Below are 19,529 nucleotides of genomic sequence, written 5' to 3' on the forward strand. Positions count from 1 at the left end.
GATAGCAGCTCTCCTACATATAACCTGAGAGAGATCAAGTGAGGTTGGGGTATGTAAAAATCTGAATATTTTGCAAGGTGTGGTTTAGAACTTTTCATGTGACGTGGAAAGACTAGTGAGCTCAATTATAATATAAGGTAACATTTTATATACTGTATGAAATCAGACACTTGATATTGAATATATAAATAGTCTCCAATAGGAGTAAAGGAAGATATTTTGTGGAACACAGATTACATAGCATTGTAGTTTAAAATAGTATTTTTCCAAGTATACATCATGCTCAAATAGTAGGCCATCAAATCAAGTTATTGTGACAAGCTTTTTTTTTTTAATTGTAATCAGTATTAAACTTAAAATAGAATGAGAAAGAATATAACCAGAGTACATCATATAGAGTTAGGCTAGGTATTTTATATAACTTTTGCTTCCGTTGTATACTGCATGAGTGTAATTGTAAAGTGTTGAGTTCCACAGTCCAAATACTTTGAAAGCCACTTGTCTAAAAGATGGAGAGGCATGGAGTAGAAACGTGAATCCCACTGTTGGGACCACAACAGTGATTATATAGAGTCTATTTGTGTATGGTTCATTGCTAGTAAACAAAATTGGGACTAATGGAATACATGCGAATACATTTTTTACCATTGGAGGTAAGATGAGTGGGAAAAATTGCTTTGTGTGTTCTGATTTAGTTTAAACAGTTGCACTGCTGTTCCATTAGGAAAAATTGTTTTTGTTTTTTGTCTTCTGTAATTTACTTAGCTTGCTACCATTTTCTCTTTTGCCCAGGAGATTGCATCAACAATTTGAAAGCTATAAAGAACAAGTGAGAAAAATAGGGGAAGAAGCACGGCGTTACCAGGGAGAGCACAAAGATGATGCTCCGACTTGTGGAATCTGTCATAAAACCAAGTTTGCCGACGGGTGCGGCCATCTCTGCTCCTACTGCCGCACCAAATTCTGCGCCCGCTGTGGAGGCCGCGTGTCTCTGCGATCCAACAACGTGAGTGTTCCCTGAGTGTGCGAGGCACTCTGAATGAGGGTAAAAAGCAGTGCACCTCCCAGGCAGAAAACACACGCGTGTTAGAAAGTAGACCTGGGCATAAATGTACCCATTACTGTGCCCTTTTCCCATTTTCTGTGTTTTTCATAAAGTTCAGAGTAGTGGAGTAGTGATGAAAATAAGTCATAAAAAGATGCTTTGCAAATGTATCTTAATAAACGATTTCCATTCAAAACCAACAGATTATCTGTGGGAGTAAATTTATTTTCTGAAGAATGTAGTAAATGTATATTTAGTCTCATGAATTATGAAACTCTTGCAAGTTGCTATGGCCAGTTCTTCTTGTAAAAAGGGAAGAAAACCTTTCAGTTTCTGCAGCATTTGTTTCAGATTGAATGAAGGTAAAATGTAAGGTAAACTGTGTGGCATTAAATTTAACCCAAGATAAGATATATAAAGCAATAATTAGTTCCTGTGAGAGTAATTTCCTATTTCTTGTCATGGTAAGGTAATGCAGCACTAAGTTTCTCATAGGGAAATTATTTGGATATTTAAAGAGTATGTCAAAATACACTTTTGTAAATTGGGGGGATTTTTGCACTTATTTTCTTCTCTATGAGATGTAGTCTCAATCTGATGCAGTTTCCTTGTTTGGCTTAAATAAGAGCTGGTCTACTGTTATGCAGTGCTTTAAATATATACAATTTTTGAGGCACTCAGATGCTCATTTAAGAGGACTAAATATGATTATTTATGAAGTACTAGATAAATTCTAATAGTTTAGAATACATTTTAATGTACTTTATTATATTCCCTATCTTAGTATGATAGAATTATTTATGGGGATGTCTGGGTGGGTTTTCTTTGATATAGGTCTGCAGTATAATATAGAACAGTTAAAATTATCATATACCTAAAGAATTCCCAGTATTTCTTTAAATAATTTCATATATTATTTAATCATGCATGCAATTTAACATAGTACAAAGTTATACTTAAAAATAACATGAAGCTTTAAGAGCTCTTGATGTTTTCCTAATTGAGAAAATCACAGTTAAAATCAAAATCAATCTCCCTATCAACAGTGTATTCATTGGTAGTGTAGTTGAATTACAAGTAGGGTATTCTAAAAACCTCTCCTGTGGAATTAAGATATTCTTATAATAGTAAAAGAGATATATCTTCTATTTTAAGGTGAGCTCACTATTATCTTTGTAGCCTTGGGTAGGCCTTGGCCTTCTCTGAACAATAGCTTCTTTATCTTTGAAACTGGATAGTAATAATTATTGTCTATGATTATTATGAAAATTAAAATCTAGGTCTTTATGATATAGCTTTAATTTTTCTTTAGGTGCCATTCTGATGACCAAATAAGTTTTCCTCTTTTCCTGCTAAAAGTTCTTTAATAAATTATCATATGTGATATTAAAGCCTTTTTAAAACAACCTGGGGTCAAAAGAGCATCTGGCGCATAAAAAGGTGCATGAGACCTATTTGTTAATTCTTCTTTGGTGTTCTTTAATGCACTATTTTGAAATGAATTCCCACAGATGATACCTGGGAATGATAGTAAAAATATTTAACAAACCATTTGTATAGGGGTATTGTCCAATCGGAAAGGTCCTGGCAGTGAGTACTAATGTGCAAATCAGCGGAGTGGAGATCCTGACTCAGCACCTGTATTGTTGACTGTTTTTAGCCTTCTACTACAGGTTTGTGGAAAGCCAATAACAATACAGTTAACTATTGATATATTAAAATTACTTGGGTTAAACTCATGTTTAAAGGAAATTGAGCAAAGAGGTACCTCTGCTTTGGAGAAGACACCCGAGCCTAATGTGGTCTACCCGCCTTCATAAAACCCATCCAACTTGGGAAAAATATTCAGAAGAACAAAATAAAAGAAAGTACTGCCTCAATCTTGGGCATAAGTCAAAAATATTGCATGACTGTATTGTATTGGCTTTTCCTATAAGATTATAAATGTTGAGGTGTATCTTACAAATAAATATTGCTTGTGGAATAATTTATGGCTACAATAGTTAACATCTTTTTTCTCATTTTTATTTCTTACAAATATTTCCCATTCTTAGATTTTCCAAATTGTAACTATAAATATTTTAAAAGTAATTTGATAAAATTATTCACATAATTTTATGGATTTTAATAAAATGTCTTTTCAGTAATAGGAAGACTAAATATAATAGTGAATTGGGATTTCTTTCTGAATAATGTTTTAAATATAGATGTAATAATCCAAGTTCTAAAAATTTTGGAGATTTATAGTGACCAATTTTTGTATCTACTATAGCAGGATCTGCATATGTTCATTTTCAATGAAAGCTTGAACAGTGAATATTTTGGGGAAGAGTAAACATTTATTTTTAAAAATACCTGTGCTCTAATACTTTAAAAATAATACATGATTATTTTCTTAAAATCTGTTTATTAATATATGCCTTATTTTTGTTTTTCTCTTCTTCTTTTTCCTCTCTTTTTACTCTGCTTCCTTGGATGCTTTCCCAAAGGAGGACAAAGTGGTTAGAATCCATGCTTTCTTTTCTATCATTTGTTATTATAATGTTGTGAACTTTATTAAGTGAATGTTTTGCCTAGTCTTGTTAGTCACTATAATTTCACAAAGAAATTTTATGTTAGGAAAAGGTCATTCCCAGTTCTCATAGAAAAAAAAATAAAATGAACATCTAGGGGCATTACAGAGTTTTATATTAATAGGTAAAGTCTGGGTAGTTTGAGTTCATGGGAACAGTGATATTTTAATATAATTTAAATCATTATGAACCAATTTGTCCTCTCAGCTGAGTTTTGATGATGATTCCATCTGCAATAAGGAATAAACTCAATGAAACAATAAACTTCAATAGGTTGTACCTTTCTCAGCACTCAGTAGATGCATAGGCAGGTGATTTGAAATTTTATTGCAGAAGGAATTGAATGTACTGATTTAGTGGCAAGAATGAAACAAATTAAAATCAAAAGCTCAAAATAAAAAGAGTTTTCTATAGAACACGAGTGGCAGAGTTGTTCTATTGAACCACATTTTGCCCTTTTTTTTCCTCTCTCATGCATAGAAATCATTCCCTAGGGTAGCGAAAGGTCACTTTTCACTCTTATCAGCTATAGAAACCACAGAGGCCGAACTTACAAAGATAGGATCCAGTCAGAACCTTCAGTCAACCTGTTTTTTGTATACAAGATATATGGTTTCATTTGGTGTAAATTACAGTTTCCCCAAAGCTCAGTAATTTCCCAATATGAGACTGAGGCAATGAGTATTTTAGGTTCAGTATATCAACTCCGCTGCCTTTGTTCGACTGTTTTAAAGTTTAAATGATGTACTGTAGTGCATACATAGCAAGCATGACATGAAACAACATTAATCTGTCTTTTTAATCTTGATGCTAATATATGTTCATCAGTTTTTTCTATGAGAAAGAAATCAGGTTGAAAATTATATAGGATAGTTTGTTTTCACTAAATGTCTTTGCCTGTACCATTGGTGGCATGTGAGATCATCTTAGGGGCTATTATTTTAATGCATTAATGTACTGTATTAGAAAAAATATGGAACTAGAATATCACACCTTTGGTTTCATGAATCTTACTTTGAGTGAGTCTGCATTTAAAATGTAGATAATTTTAGATTCCTTTAAAAAATAAACATTTAAGTAAATAATAATGCTGGTTCTTTATAGACCTGGTGGTGTAAGACTTCAGGTACTCCTCTAGGGCAGTCCCTTTAGCAGCACAGCACTTCCCATAATGGTAGGTTATTTGTGCTTATTATGATTACTGACTGGGTAATGAGAATTCAGGTGCATTTTGTGGTTCTCAGGCTAAAAATGGAGTGGAAAGACCTATAAAATACAATCACTTTCAGTTATTTTCTTTATTTTAATTATAATGCTTATATCTACCACTTATTTTTAAGTACTTTGTCATAATTTCATTAAAACCCTTTTTAGCCGATTGAGGTTGTTCAAGGAATTGCCTTTCTAGTCCAAGGAAACTGAAACCAGATTTTGTTTTAGTTGTGCTAAAGAGAATAACTGAATAATAAATAAAGTGCTTGATTGTTGGTTCTTTCCCTATTCCTCTGAGCTCTTTTATTTTTGGTTAAGAAATTGTAATTTATAGGTGTGTACGTGTTGGTGTGAGTGGAAAAGCAAGAGGACTAAGAGCGAATAAAACTTTTCTAAAAGCAATCTACATCTTGATCAATATAATGAATTCTGCTTAGCCTGTTAAATTGGTGAATAAATATGACTAAAATACTAATGTGCATGATATGAAGACCTAAGGATAGCTAACATACAAATATGTCTTTTATTAAGTCCAGCAAAAAGTATTGATGATCATATTTTTTTGCAGGCTGGCAGTATTTTATTTTAAAACTTCACTCTTAGCCTAAATCACCTCTCATAATAACTTAAAGGATGGTGTACTTGCTTATAAGGAAAATGGCTGTCATAATCACTTTGCAATTGACACATGGAATAGCTTATAATAGGAGAGTATTTTATATAAGTGCCTAGTCTCATAGGTAAGATTATGGTCATTTATTTCACTGAAAGCCCTCTCCCTATACCTAAATATACAGGGATAGTGCCAAATTCCCCCACGGTCTGCTTAAATTGCTTTTGACTTTGTTTTCTACTCTCTGTTTGGTGCTTGAGTATGGAATTTAGGTAACTCGCTTGATAACATGAACACTTTGCTGTTGGTAAATCAGCTTCCTTGAATCCTCCACATTAAATTCCTTTGGGACCCCATAAATTTTCATCAGTGTTTCTTTTTTGGTTGGGTGAGTGGGATTGTTTTACAAATATAGCCACTAAAAATGAACTTGCCACACCTCTGGCTAATCTTTATTTTCACCAAAAGTGTCAGGCTTTATAAGTTAAGAGTGTTTTATAGTAAATGCCAGCACTACCATGAAAAACAGAACCCTACCATTTTCTCATTCTTTCCAAATATGAAAGCTGCACATGCCTACCTTTTAAACATCATGTGTAAAAAAATGCTTTTATATATCAAGATAATAATTAATGAGGTACTGTGTTTACAGAGTCATGATTTTTTAAACTGGCTCCTTACAGCTTTTCATTAGCGTTTGTTTTTAGAAATCATGCTAAATGATATGTTAATGAAGGAAGTATGTTTTTGTAGAAAAAAGTTCATAAAAGGTAGGGATTGGATAGAATGGGGCAGTGGCAACAGAATTTGGAACTGGCCTTATCATAAAGTGTTATCTGTGGGATAATTGGTTCTTAATAGCAATAAAGAACTTTGCTCTCACAGACTCTGATCTTCAATACCAAATGAAGATTTAAAGTGAATGTTAGTTTGCCTGGGCTCAATTTCCTGTTCTCAGTCTTTTTTTTTTTTTTTTTTTTTAGATGCTTTGATGATGGCTTTTTCTGCAAGAACGTTCTCTTAGAGATTCTTCCCAGAAAGATAATATAGGCTTAAATTAAAGTTTTAGAATGTAGACATAGATAAACATATCAATAAGGAGATTTAGGGTGCATCAAGAGGAGGACTTTCATTAAGCAATTTAGTTGATTAGATTTCTCATGGTATTTCTTATTTTGTTGTGCTTATCCTATAGGGGAGTAACACATCAAGTTGTAAAAACTATTGTGTTAGGGGCACCTGGGTGGCTCAGTTGGTGAAGCGTCTGCCTTCAGCTCAGGTCATGATCCCAGGATCTTGGAATCGAGTCCCGCATCGGGCTCCCTGCTCCACGGGGAGCCTGCTTCTCCCTCTCCCTCTGCCTCCCTCTCTCTGTCTCTCATGAATAAATAAATAAAAATCTTTTTTAAAAGATTTTATTTATTTGACAGAGAGAGAGAGCACACATGTGTGAGCGCACAAACAAGGGGAGCAGCAGAGGGAGAGGGAGAAGCAGGCTCCCCCCTGAGCAGGGAGCCCTATGCAGGGCTTGGATCCCAGGACCCTGGGATCATGACCTGAGCCTAAGGCAGATGCTTAACCACTTAACTGAGCCACCCAGGTGTCCCATAAATAAAGTCTTTAAAAAAAAAACTATTGTCTTAGATAATTCAGAAAGTTGTAAGTTTTTTATTCCAAATTTGTTTTAGGAATTTGTTACACTATTTTTCAAGGGTATGGAATCTTTTTTTTTTTTTTAAGAGGGTGTGGAGCCCAACTTGGGGCTTGAACTCAAAATCCTGAGATCAAGACCTGATCTGAGATCAAGAGTCACTTAACCTAATGAGAGGCGCCCCATGGGGCATGGAATCTTAATCTCTTGCACTTAGCATTACGATTCTGGGAATGTTTGCTAATATTCAATAATCATTAGGAATTTGTAATCCTGGCTTTGCTCCACCCCAAAATCATTATTTAATGCACTTATAAAACTTGTTTGAGGAAATTACAATTTCACAAATCAATGTTAAATACAGATGCATAGTAGGACAAAAGGAGTTCCACTAGAGTATAGAAAAAAATCATCCCTTGTAGTATAAGGAAAAGGGCTGTGGTAGAAACAGCTTTCACAAAGCTAAAGACTAAAACCATGGGCGAACTCCCTGGTTTTTGTGAACGTAAGTTGTCAAATTTCTTGTTTATATACCTAAGAGTTGAGTTACTGAGTCATTTAATAGCTCTATGATTAACATTTTGAAGAATTGCCAAACTGTTTTCCCTAACAGCTGCACAGCAATGTGTAAGGGTTCCAGTTTTTCCACATTCATCAATACTTGTTATTCTGTTTTGTTTTGGTTTTTTTAAGCCATCTTATTACATGTGAAGTGATATGGTATCTCATTGTCCTTTTTATGAAACTGTTTTTTCTTTTTTAAAAAGATTTTATTTATTTATTTGACAGAGAGAGACACAGCGAGAGAGGGAACACAAGCAGGGGGAATGGGAGAGGGAGAAGCAGGCTTCCCGCTGAGCAGGGAGCCCGATGTGGGGCTCGAACCCAGGACCCTGGGATCATGACCTGAGCCCAAGGCAGACACTTAAATGACTGAGCCACCCAGGCACCCTATGAAACTGTTTTTAAGTGAAAATTATTAAGCTGGTTTGATAGCTCCAAAGATTTACTTTGATTATGTGGATTTCGATTCTTACATAAAAAATGCTTCCAAGTTAGCAATTTCTTGAGAAAGTTTTTTTCTTAAAAGGCTAGCATATTCAAAGTATTAGAAGTTCAGTTTCTTTCTTCTCTAGGGATTCTTTATGTCCCTTATGTTAGAATTATATAAGTACTTACTAATCTGTATGAATCAGAACAGGAGCTCTGTTAAATTTAAGATACCTTAGAATCTAATATCTATCTGTCTAGACTAGCTATCATTAGCGTACACACAAGTAAGAGATTTTTTTTATTTCCAGTTGAAAAGACTGTTTTTTAAATATGCAGAAAGAACTAGCAGCTTCAGCAAATTTACCACTCAGCCATAGGTCCAAAATTAACACCCAGACTGAAGCCCAGAATGAAAAGGACTATTCTTCTTTGTGTACCAGATATTTTCTTGACTGATGTGAGCTTTTAGTAGCATGTAAACAGATAGACATAAAGACTAGGTAACAACCAGATTATCATCCACCACCCAACTTTCATTATATCCCTGATGTCTGCCATCCAACAGATTTCATTAGCAGATAGATTCCCTATTATTGCTGCCAGTAGTAAGGAGTATATTATTAGTCACAAACAAAGCCTGTTTTTGTCTGATATTAGTAAAGCTGCTCTAGCTCTCTTGTGGTTGCTGTTTACATGGTATATCTTTTGACATTCTTTTAATTTTACCTACTTTTATCTTTGAATCTAACATTTGTCTCATATTAATAGCATGTACTTAGGTCTTATTTATTTATTTATTTCAAAGACAGCCTGGTAATCTTTGCCTTGTGATTGGATTTTTAATTCATTCATATTTAATATTATTATCAATATGATATTTGTCTCTTACTTTCTTTTTTTATATTTCATTTTTTTATTCCTCCATTCCTCCTTTACTGCTTTCTTCTGCATTAAATGAGTATTTTCTAGTCATGCTTTAATTATTTCAGTGGTTTTTTTCAATATATTTCCTGAGTTACTTTCTTAGTGGCGCTAGGGTTCCAAAATAACTTTATAAATCTGCTTTCACACTACCTTAATTACAGTAAGAGATAGAAGTATTAATTCTATATTGCTCTGTTTCCCCTTCCCCTTTTTTGTGCTATTAGTTTAATAAATTTTATATCTATATATGTTAAAAATGCAATAATTCATTTTTGTAATTATTACTTTATATAATTATATAATCTTATGTATTTTAATGAAGCTGAGAGAAGAAATAAGAGCAAGCATATATTTATAGGATTTGTTATATAATATTCTTATTTACTATTTTTGATTTTCTTCATTTCTTCCTGTGGATTCAAGTTACCATCTGGTGTCCTTTCTTACTCCAGTGCAACATTGCTTTCACCCACTTCCTTTGTGCTATTATTGCAAGTACATTTGATTTCCATATGTTGCAGATTAACAATACTAGTATATTAATATTGTTTTATATTATTTTTAAAATCCCTTAAGATAAAGAAGAAATATGAAATAATACTTTTATAATTACCTATATAATTTTCTTTACCAGTTTTTTGTTTTTTATATGTGAGTTCATATTATTGTCTAGTGTCACTTCCAGCTTTAACAATTTCCTTTAGTATTTCTTTAAAGTGAGTCTTCTAGCAATGAATTCTATCAGCTTTTGTTTATCTAGGAATGTCACCTTAAGTTTTTGAAAGTTAGTTTTGCTGGATGTAAGATTCTTGGTTGACAGCTTGTTTTACATCTTTCGCACTTCGAATGTATCATCCCGCTGTCTCAGACTTCCATTGTTCTTATTGGAAGTCAGTTGTTAATCTTATTAAGTGTCTCTAGTACATGACCAATTATTTTCTCTTGCTACTTTCAAGCATTTATCTTTCCCAGCTTTCAACATTTATTATCATGTATATGTCTGGTTGTGGAGCTCTCTGTATTCCTCCCAGTTTGGTTCTTGTGCTTGTAGTTTAATGTTTTCCATCAAATTTGGGAAGTTTTTCAGCCCTTATTGTTTTGATATTTTTTTTCCTATCCCTTTCTGTCCTCTTGATGGCCACTCCTAGTATACATGTTGGTACACTTAATGGTAGCCCACACTTCTCTGAGGTTCTGAACATTTTTCTTCATTTTTTTTCTCTTTTCATCAGATTGTATAATCACTATTGATCTCTCTTTAAGTTCATTGATTCCTTTTCCTGCCAGCTTAAATCTAATGTTGAGTCCCTGTAGTGAATTTTTTTATCTTGGTTATTGTACTTTTCAACTCCAGAATCATTTTAGTTTTTAATAATTTATATGTTTTAATACATCTTCTCTATTTGATGAGACATTGTTAGAACTCCCTTGATTCTTTGAACATACTGATAATAGCTCATTTAATGTCTTTGATATTTCCAACATCTGGGCCTCTCAAAGGAGGGTTCTTTTGCCTGCTTTTTTTTTTTTTCTGTTAATGAGTTGCACATTACTGTTTCTTTGCATGTCTCATAATTTATAGTTGATTACTCGTCATTTCAGATAACACATTGTAGCAAATCTGTGTGTGATCCCTCTCCCCACTCCTGGGGCTTTTTGTCTGTTTGTTCGTTTGTTTGCTTCATTATTTGTTTAATGAGTTGGCAGTACTATTTCAGTGAGATCTGTTTCCCCTGAAGTGTGCAACCTCTGATATTAGTACACACAGGCACAGCTTTGGAAATGTACACAATCACTCTGACCTCCTCCACATCAGGGTTGATAGTATTTTTAACCAGCTGTCTTTTTCTCTCTCTTGTCCTGATCTCCCTGTTAAGCTTTTAGCTATTCTGCTTGTGCTGGATCCAATCCTTAAAGCCTTCTCCAATTCCAGGCTCTTCCTATCTGTCTGTTTCCCTAAGTCTTTCTATTAAAATTCTAGTTTGTGTATTGTTTCACTTGCTGCTCTCATAGAACTATCAGCCTCCACCTTGTGGCTCAGTACCATTGTTTTTAATAGTGCTGCTGTGCTTGAACTTTTCCAGCATCTGTTTCCAAATAAAATCAGTTCCCTCAGGGAAAGCTAGAGAGCTCTTCTCCTATGATATGCCTCTTCCACTAGTCAGAACCTCTGTGCTACTTCTCTGGAGATTGGGATAGAGACAGAAGCCTGCTTCTCTCAGATAGATACTCCTACTCTATGAGTGTGGCACTGGATGAAGTCAGCAACCTTTCTTCTTACGTTTCCTGGAATAGAACATCTGCCCTATAAATAAGCTAAGACATAGGTGATTGAGGTATAGTAATCTTGGCCTGCTACACCTACATAGAGCTTCAATCTTATAACTGGGAAATGTGTAAAGGAAGGGAACCCCTGACCACTCAATTACACTTGCCTGAAATAGAGCTTCTGCAACATAGAGCCAGAATGGGGGATGAGAAATGATGGGGGCCTTCCCGTCTGGGGTAGATACTGTAGCCCTTGACTGGGAACTTGGAGTGGTGGGAGAGAAAGCCTATGTTCTTAACTGTATGCACCTAGAATAGAATTTCACTGTTGCTGAGCTGGTTGGTGAGAAGGAAGGAAGTGGGTTTTAACTCAAATGCCACAGACTCTCACTGTTCTTATGGAGATTTAGTAGATTTCCTCGAATAAACATTTCTCCATTTTCTATATGCTGTTTGGACAACTGCCAGGGACTTCAAATGGCTGTTTTTTAAAAATAATTTTCACCAGTTATGGTTGTTTTTCCAGAGAGGGAGCCTGCCAGAGCTCCTCACATCATTATTCTAGAAGATTCTTGATAGTTCTGTATTAACATTTATCCATTCACTAATTCATTTATTCATTTTTCCCATTCATTTATTCATTCATAGATTTTCTCCCATGAGCAGTCTTATATATAATTTTGTTTTCAAAATCAACTCTCAATCACTTAAAAAAATGTAATTTTATAATGATGGATGCCACAATGTACTCTTTCTGTTTAATTTAATATAAAATTTACTTCTGTGAGTTTATTTACATATTCAGATTAACTCTGTGTGTGTCACTGCATAATAATTTTTATTTAATGTTTTATTAAATAAAATAGAATTCCCAAAAACTTCCTTCTTCCACTTTGTGTATAGGATGACAACCATCTGGAAATTCTGTCAACATCCCTACTACTATCAACCTTTTAGTGCCAAAAATATGTGCCCATTTGCTTTCAAGCCACAAGATCATGACTATTATTCATATTCTATTTATTAGAAGTGTTTTGGAGAGGAGAAGGAAAGATGGCAGAGGAGTAGGGGACCCTATTTCAACTGGTCCCTGGAATTGAGCTGGATATCTACCAGACCACTCTGAGCACCCACAAAACCAGCCTGAGATGTAAGAAGATCTGGAATTCTACAAACAGAATATCGCAGGTGGTTGGTTTCAAGGTATGAAGCAGGGAGGCCTGATACCGTGGGCAGATATCGGAGGATAACCGGCAGTGGGAGGGAGCCTGTCGTGGGGATCCTACACCGCTGGTGAGCGACAGCCTCACGCGCTGGGGATGGGCACAGACTCGCAGACTGTAGCAGCTGCCAGGAAAGGACTTTAGGGCAGCCCCTGGGGAGGAAACCCAGAGCGGCAGGGTCGCACATGTGAACTGGGAGCAGCTGGTGGTTTTAGAAGCACAAAGGGCAGAGACATGCCCCTACCTGGAAGCAAGGACTGGGGATGCTGCAGAGGGGCGCACAACCCAGGCCACTGCAGTTTATAGCAGCATGGGCAGAAACAGTGATGGTGTGACCTGGAGAGCTCTCTGAAGAACAGACTGCGGTCTCTCTGCTCTAAGGCAGAGGGTTGGAAATGGTCTCTTCTGCTCTGACTTGCGGAAGAGATGCAGAAAGCCGCCAGGGAAAGCCACCAGAGAACAAAAGCCCCCAAAACTGATTCCTGCTGAGCCCATCCCTCGCCACAGGGGGGCAGGGCAACTCCGCCCAAATAAGGTTGCCTAAGTAACAGCATGGCAGGCCCCTCCCCCAGAAGACAGGCTGGGAAAAGAAGAGGCCAGCAACCCTAAGGTCCCTAGAAAACAGGTGCATCTTGCTTGGGTTCTGGTCAATAGTTTGGACTTTGTACATTCCCTCAAACACCCATTAACAGAATGACTAGGAGGAGGAACCCCCAAAATAGAAAAGACTCAGAGATCATGATTTATGCTGCAGATTTACAAATGGATGCAGATATAACCAAGAAGTCGGAGATGGAATTCAGGCTAGCAATTGTGAAGACAATGGCTAGAATGGAGAATTCAATTAATGGCAACATAGAGTCTCTAAGGGCAGAAATGAAAGCTGAATTGGCAGGACTTAAAAATGCTATCAATGAGATCCAATCCAATCTAGATAATCTAATAGCTAGGGTAACTGAGGCAGAAGAATGAATAAGCAACCTGGAAGACAATATAATAGATAAAAAGGGAAAAGAGGAGGACAGGGAAAAACAACTCAGAATCCATGAAAATAGAATCAGAGAAATAAGTGACACCATGAAGCATTCCAATGTCAGAATAATTGGAATCCCAGAGGGAGTGGAGAGAGAGAGAGGACTAGAAGATGTATTTGAGCAAATCATAGCTGAGAACTCCCCTAAACTGGGGAATGAAACAAACATTTGCATCCTAGAGGCAGAAAGGACCCCTACCAAGATCAAGGAAAACAGGCCAACACCCCGAAATGTAATAGTAGAACTTACAAATCTTAGAACCAAGGAAACCATCTTAAGGGCAGTTAGGGAGAAGAGATTCCTTATGTACAGAGGGAGGAACATCAGAATAACGTCAGACCTATCCACAGAGACCTGGCAAGTCAGAAAGGCCTGGCAAGACATATTCAGGGTACTAAAGGAGAAGAACATGCAGCCAAGAATACTTTATCCAGCAAGGCTGTCATTTAGAATGGATGGAGAGATGCAGAGCTTCCACGACAGGCAGAAACTGAAAGAATATGTGACCACTAAGCTGGCCCTGCAAGAAGTATTAAGGGGGGGTTCTGTAAAAGGAGAAAGACCCTAAGAGTGATAGACAACAGAAATTTACAGGGACACTCTATATAAACAACATCTTCACAGGCAACATGATGACAATTAATTCATATATTTCAATAATCACTCTCAATGTGAATGGCCTAAATGCTCCCATAAAACAGCACAGGGTTGCAGATTGGATAAAAGACAGGACTTTTCCATATGCTGCCTACAAGAGACTCATTTTGAACCTAAAGATACATCCAGACTAAAAGTGAACGGATGGAGATCCATCTTCCATGCCAGCGGACCTCAAAAGAAAGCTGGGGTAGCAATTCTTATATCAGACAAATTAGATTTTAAACTAAAGTCTGTAATTAGAGACACAGAAGGACACTATATCATTCTTAAAGGGTCTATCCAACAAAAAGATCTAACAGTTGTAAATATCTATGCCCCGACATGGGAGCAGCCATCTACATAAGCCAACTGTTAACCAAAATAAAGAGTCATATTGATAACAATATGTTAATTTTAGGAAATCTCAATACTCCACTCTCAGCAATGGACAGATCATCTAAGCAGAAAATCAACAAGGAAACAAGGGCTTTTAATGATACACTGGACCAGATGGACCTCATAGATATTTACAGAACATTCTACCCTAAAACAACAGAATACTCATTCTTCTCGAGCGCACATGGAACTTTCTCCAGAATAGACCACATACTGGGTCACAAATCAGGTCTCAACCAATACCAAAAGATTGAGATTATTCCCTGCATATTCTCAGACCACAATGCTTTAAAACTCGAACTCAATCACGAGAAAAAATTTGGCAGAAATTCAAACAGTTGGAAGCTAAAGACCACTCTGCTCAAGAATGTTTGGGTCAACCAGGAAATCAAAGAAGAACTTAAACAATTCATGGAAACCAATGAAAACAAAAACACATCAGTCCAAAACCTATGGGATACTGCAAAGGTAGTCCTAAGGGGGAGATACATAGCCATCCAAGCCCCACTCAAAAAAATAGAAAAATCCCGAATTCACCAACTAACTCTACACCTTAAAAAACTAGAGAAAAAGCAACAAATGATGCCTAAGCCACGCATTAGAAGAGAAATAATTAAAATTAGAGCAGAAATCAATGAATTAAAAACCAGAAACACAGTAGATCAGATCAATGAAACTAGAAGTTGGTTCTTTGAAAGAATTAATAAGATCCATAAACCACTGGCCAGACTTATCCAAAAGAAAAGAGAAAGGACCCAAATTAATAAAATTATGAATGAAAGGGGAAAGATCATGACTAACACCAAGGAAATAGCAACAATTATTAGAAATTATTATCAACAACTATATGCCAATAAACTGAGCAATCTGGATGAAATGGAAGCCTTCCTGGAAACCTATAAGCTGCCCAGACTGAAACAGGAAGAAATTGACAACCTGAATAGGCCAATAACCAGTAACGAGATTGAAGCAGTGATCAAAAACCTCCCCAAAAACAAGAGTCCAGGGCCTGATGGATTCCCTCAGGAATTCTACCAAACATTCAAAGAAGAAATAATACCTATTCTACTGAAGCTGTTTCAAAAAAATAGAAACAGAAGGAAAACTTCCAAACTCATGGTATGAGGCCAGCATTACCTTAATCCCCAAACCAGGCAAAGACCCCATCAAAAAGGAAAATTTCAGATTGATATCCCTGATGAATATGGATTCCAAAATCCTCAACAAAATCCTAGCTAATAGGATCCAACAATACATTAAAAGGATCATCCACCACGACCAAGTGGGATTTATCCCCGGGATGCAAGGGTGGTTCAACTTTTGCAAATCAATCAATGTGATAGAACACATTAATAAGAGGAGGGAGAAGAACCATACGGTCCTCTCAATTGATGCAGAAAAAGCATTTGACAAAATACAACATCCTTTCCTGATTAAAACTCTTCAGAGTATAGGGATAGAGGGAACATTCCTCAAGTTCATAAAATCCATCTCTGAAAAATCCACAGCGAATATCATCCTCAATGGGGAAAAGCTGAGAGCCTTTCCCTTAAGATCAGGAACACGTCAACGATGCCCACTCTCGCCGCTATTGTTCAACATAGTACTAGAAGTCCTAGCAACAGCAATCAGACAACAAAAAGAAATAAAAGGTATTCAAATTGGCAAAGAAGAAGTCAAACTCTCTCTTTTCACAGAGGACATGATACTTTATGTGGAAAACCCAAAAGACTCCACCCCCAAATTACTAGAACTCATCCAGCAATTCAGTAATGTGTCAGGATACAAAATCAATGCACAGAAATCAATTGCTTTCTTATACACTAACAACGCAACTGTAGAAAGAGAAATCAGAGAAACGATTCCATTTACAATAGCACCAAAAACCATAAGATACCTTGGAATAAACCTAACCAAAGAGGTAAAGGATCTATACTCTAGGAAGTACACAACACTCATGAAAGAAATTGAAGAAGACACAAAAAGATAAAAAATAGTCCATGCTCATGGATCGGAAAAATAAACATTGTTAAAATGTCTATGCTACCCAGAGCAATCTATACCTTCAATGCCATCCCGATCAAAATTCCAATGACATTTTTCTGAGTGCTGGAACAAACAATTCTAAAATTTGTATGGAATCAGAAAAGACCACGAATCGCCAAGGAAATGTTGAAAAAGAAAAACAAAGCTGGGGGCATCACGTTGCCCGATTTCAAGCTATATTACAAAGCTGTGATCACCAAGACAGCATGGTACTGGCACAAAAACAGACATGTAGACCAATGGAACAGAATAGAGAACCCAGATATGGACCCTCAACTCTATGGTCAACTAATCTTTGACAAAGCAGGAAAAAACACGCAATGGAAAAAAAGACAGTCTCTTCAATAAATGGTACTGGGAAAATTGGACAGCCACATGGAGAAGAATGAAACTTGACCATTCTCTAACACCATTCACAAAGATAAACTCAAAGTGGATGAAAGACCTCAATGTGAGACAGGAATCCATCAAAATCCTAGAGGAGAACATAGGCAGTAACCTCTTTGACATTGCCCACAGCAACTTCTTTCAAGATACATCTCCAAAAGCTAGTAAAACAAAAGCCAAAATGAACTTTGGGGACTTCATCAAGATAAAAAGCTTCTGCACAGCAAAGGAAACAGTCAACAAAACAAAGAGGCAACCCACAGAATGGGAGAAGATATTTGCAAATGACACTGCAGATAAAGGGCTGATATCCAAAATCTATAAAGGCACCTGAGATCTAGGCACCCAAAAAACAAATAATCAAGTCAAAAAGTGGGAATAAAATATGAAAAGACACTTCTCCAAAGAAGATATAAAGATGGCTAACAGATACATGAAAAAATGTTCATCATCATTAGCCATCAGGGAAATTCAAATCAAAACCACATTGAGATACCACCTTACACCAGTTAGAATGGCAAAAAATGGACAGGGAAAGAAACAACAAATGTTGGAGAGGTTGTGGAGAAAGGGGAACCCTCTTCCACTCTTGGTGGGAATGCAAGTTGGTACAGCCACTTTGGAAAACAGTGTGGAGGTGCCTCAAAAAATTAAAAACAGAGCTACCCTATGACCCAGCAATTGCACTCCTGGGTATTTACCCCAAAGACACAGATATAGTGAAAAGAAGGGCCATATGCACCCCAATGTTCATAGCAGCAATGTCCACGATAGCCAAACTGTGGAAAGAGCCGAGATGCCCTTCAACAGATGAATGGAAAAAGAAAATGTAGTCCATATATACAATGGAATATTACTCAGCCATCAAAAAGGATGAGTACCCAACTTTTACATCAACATGGATGGGACTGGAGGAGATTATGCTAAGTGAAATAAGCCAAGCAGAGAAAGTCAATTATCATATGGTTTCACTTATTTGTGGAACATAAGGAATAGCATGGAGGACATTAGGAGAAGGAAGGGAAAAAATGAAGTGGGGGGGAATTGGCGGGAGAGATGAACCATGAGAGACTATGGACTCTCAGAGACAAACAGGGTTTTAGAGTGGAGGGGGGAGAGGGGTTGGTTAGCCTGGTAATGGGTATTAAGGAGGGCACGTACTGCATGGAGCACTGGGTGTTACACAAAAACAATGAATCATGGATCACCACATCAAAAACTAATGATGTATTGTATGGTGACTAACATAACATAGTAAAATTTAAAAAAAAGTGTTTTGGAGATATCTTTAAAACTTTATAAAATATATTTTAAAGTTATGAGAGTTGTTTTATAGATACTTAAAAATTTTTTAATATGTTCTAAATCTGGTAGTCATAACTTGAAGTTAGGCACCTAGACCTTAAGAAATCTTTTTTTCATATATTCCCTTACTATGGAATTTAATAAATCAATGTATTGACTGAGTAATTTATTTTGTTGTTGTATAATATGTATATGCAGTAGATTCTTTTCACACACATAAACTTCAACAGCAAATGTTTTTTTCAAAATTCCATTTGAATTGCTTTAAAATGACAGAAAACTAACTTTGTGCATTTACTTTATAAACATCTATGTTGTAAAATATTTAATTTTCATAAAAATCAATCAAATGTTTTTACTGACCATTAAAGTGCTGTTGTAGTAAATTATATGGGTAAAAGTAGAAAATTCACCTTCTCTGGGGAAAATATTACACCTTTGTTCTCTTCAGTTACTTCTGGGAATTTGAAAATGTCTGTCTTTAAACTACATAAAAACACAGAAGACCAACAGAGTATGCAATTATGTTTTCTGGTACAAGCTAAAGCAGATAGGACAATCACAGGGGGTAGGTAACACTTGATGGAATATTGCAGGAGGTTTTTAGGGAGGGCAGTAAGTTAAGCCTCAGGTTGGTGGTTGGAATGGATAATCATAGAGGTTTCTTGTTTTGCTCAAAGTAGTTGATATTTTCCTTGTTTGTTGTTGTTATTCCTCACTTTTAGACATGGTTAAAAATTTTTACTCATTATAATTATTTTGTTTCTTTGTCATAAGAATATATCTTCTCAAATATATATATTTTGGTTCTTGAAATTTACAGTTGCTAGATATGCCTAAATTCTTATTAGATATCAGAGGACCATTTGTTGGGGGTTTTGTAGAGGATATTCATGTATCAAATGCAGTTTGGATTAATTTACAAGTTAACAATGCTATTAATTTCCCTCCATATATCTTGGGTTTTTTTTATATTTTCATACCCTTGCTTAGTTTCTTTCAATACCAAAATAATCTTGGTCAACTTTTCCAACTGATGAAAAGTAGCTTACCAAATTCCAAGAGCAACTCAAATGTCGTCCCCAACATGAAGCCCTCCCTGAGTGTCTCAGGCAGAGTTAGAGTTAGGTCTTTCTACACCTTTTACACACCTTTATTATAACGTATCCTATTGATTAGTGACTTTCTTCTAGGTATGGAAAGAATAAATACTACCTTGA

General features: G+C 36.0%; 1 protein-coding gene across 31 annotated transcripts in view; it reads left to right on the plus strand.

Moving 5' to 3' along the window:
* Nucleotides 1–19,529, plus strand: part of RIMS1 (regulating synaptic membrane exocytosis 1) — a 487,750-nt gene that overhangs the window by 195,294 nt on the left and 272,927 nt on the right. For 28 of the 31 annotated variants that reach the window (XM_073905183.1, XM_073905188.1, XM_073905189.1 and 25 more), the window contains 2 exons: nt 793–1,006; nt 3,535–3,546. In XM_073905183.1, the coding sequence (XP_073761284.1) occupies nt 793–1,006; nt 3,535–3,546 (226 nt within the window). Of the gene's footprint in view, nt 1–792; nt 1,007–3,534; nt 4,020–19,529 lie in introns of those variants that run through there. The other 3 variants (XM_073905185.1, XM_073905219.1, XM_073905186.1) reach the window with 3 other exon arrangements.

This window comes from Callorhinus ursinus, unplaced genomic scaffold (assembly GCF_003265705.2).
Source record: "Callorhinus ursinus isolate GAN/ISIS: 27379988/994484 unplaced genomic scaffold, GSC_fseal_2.0 scaffold22, whole genome shotgun sequence".
Taxonomy (NCBI): Eukaryota; Metazoa; Chordata; class Mammalia; order Carnivora; family Otariidae; genus Callorhinus; species Callorhinus ursinus.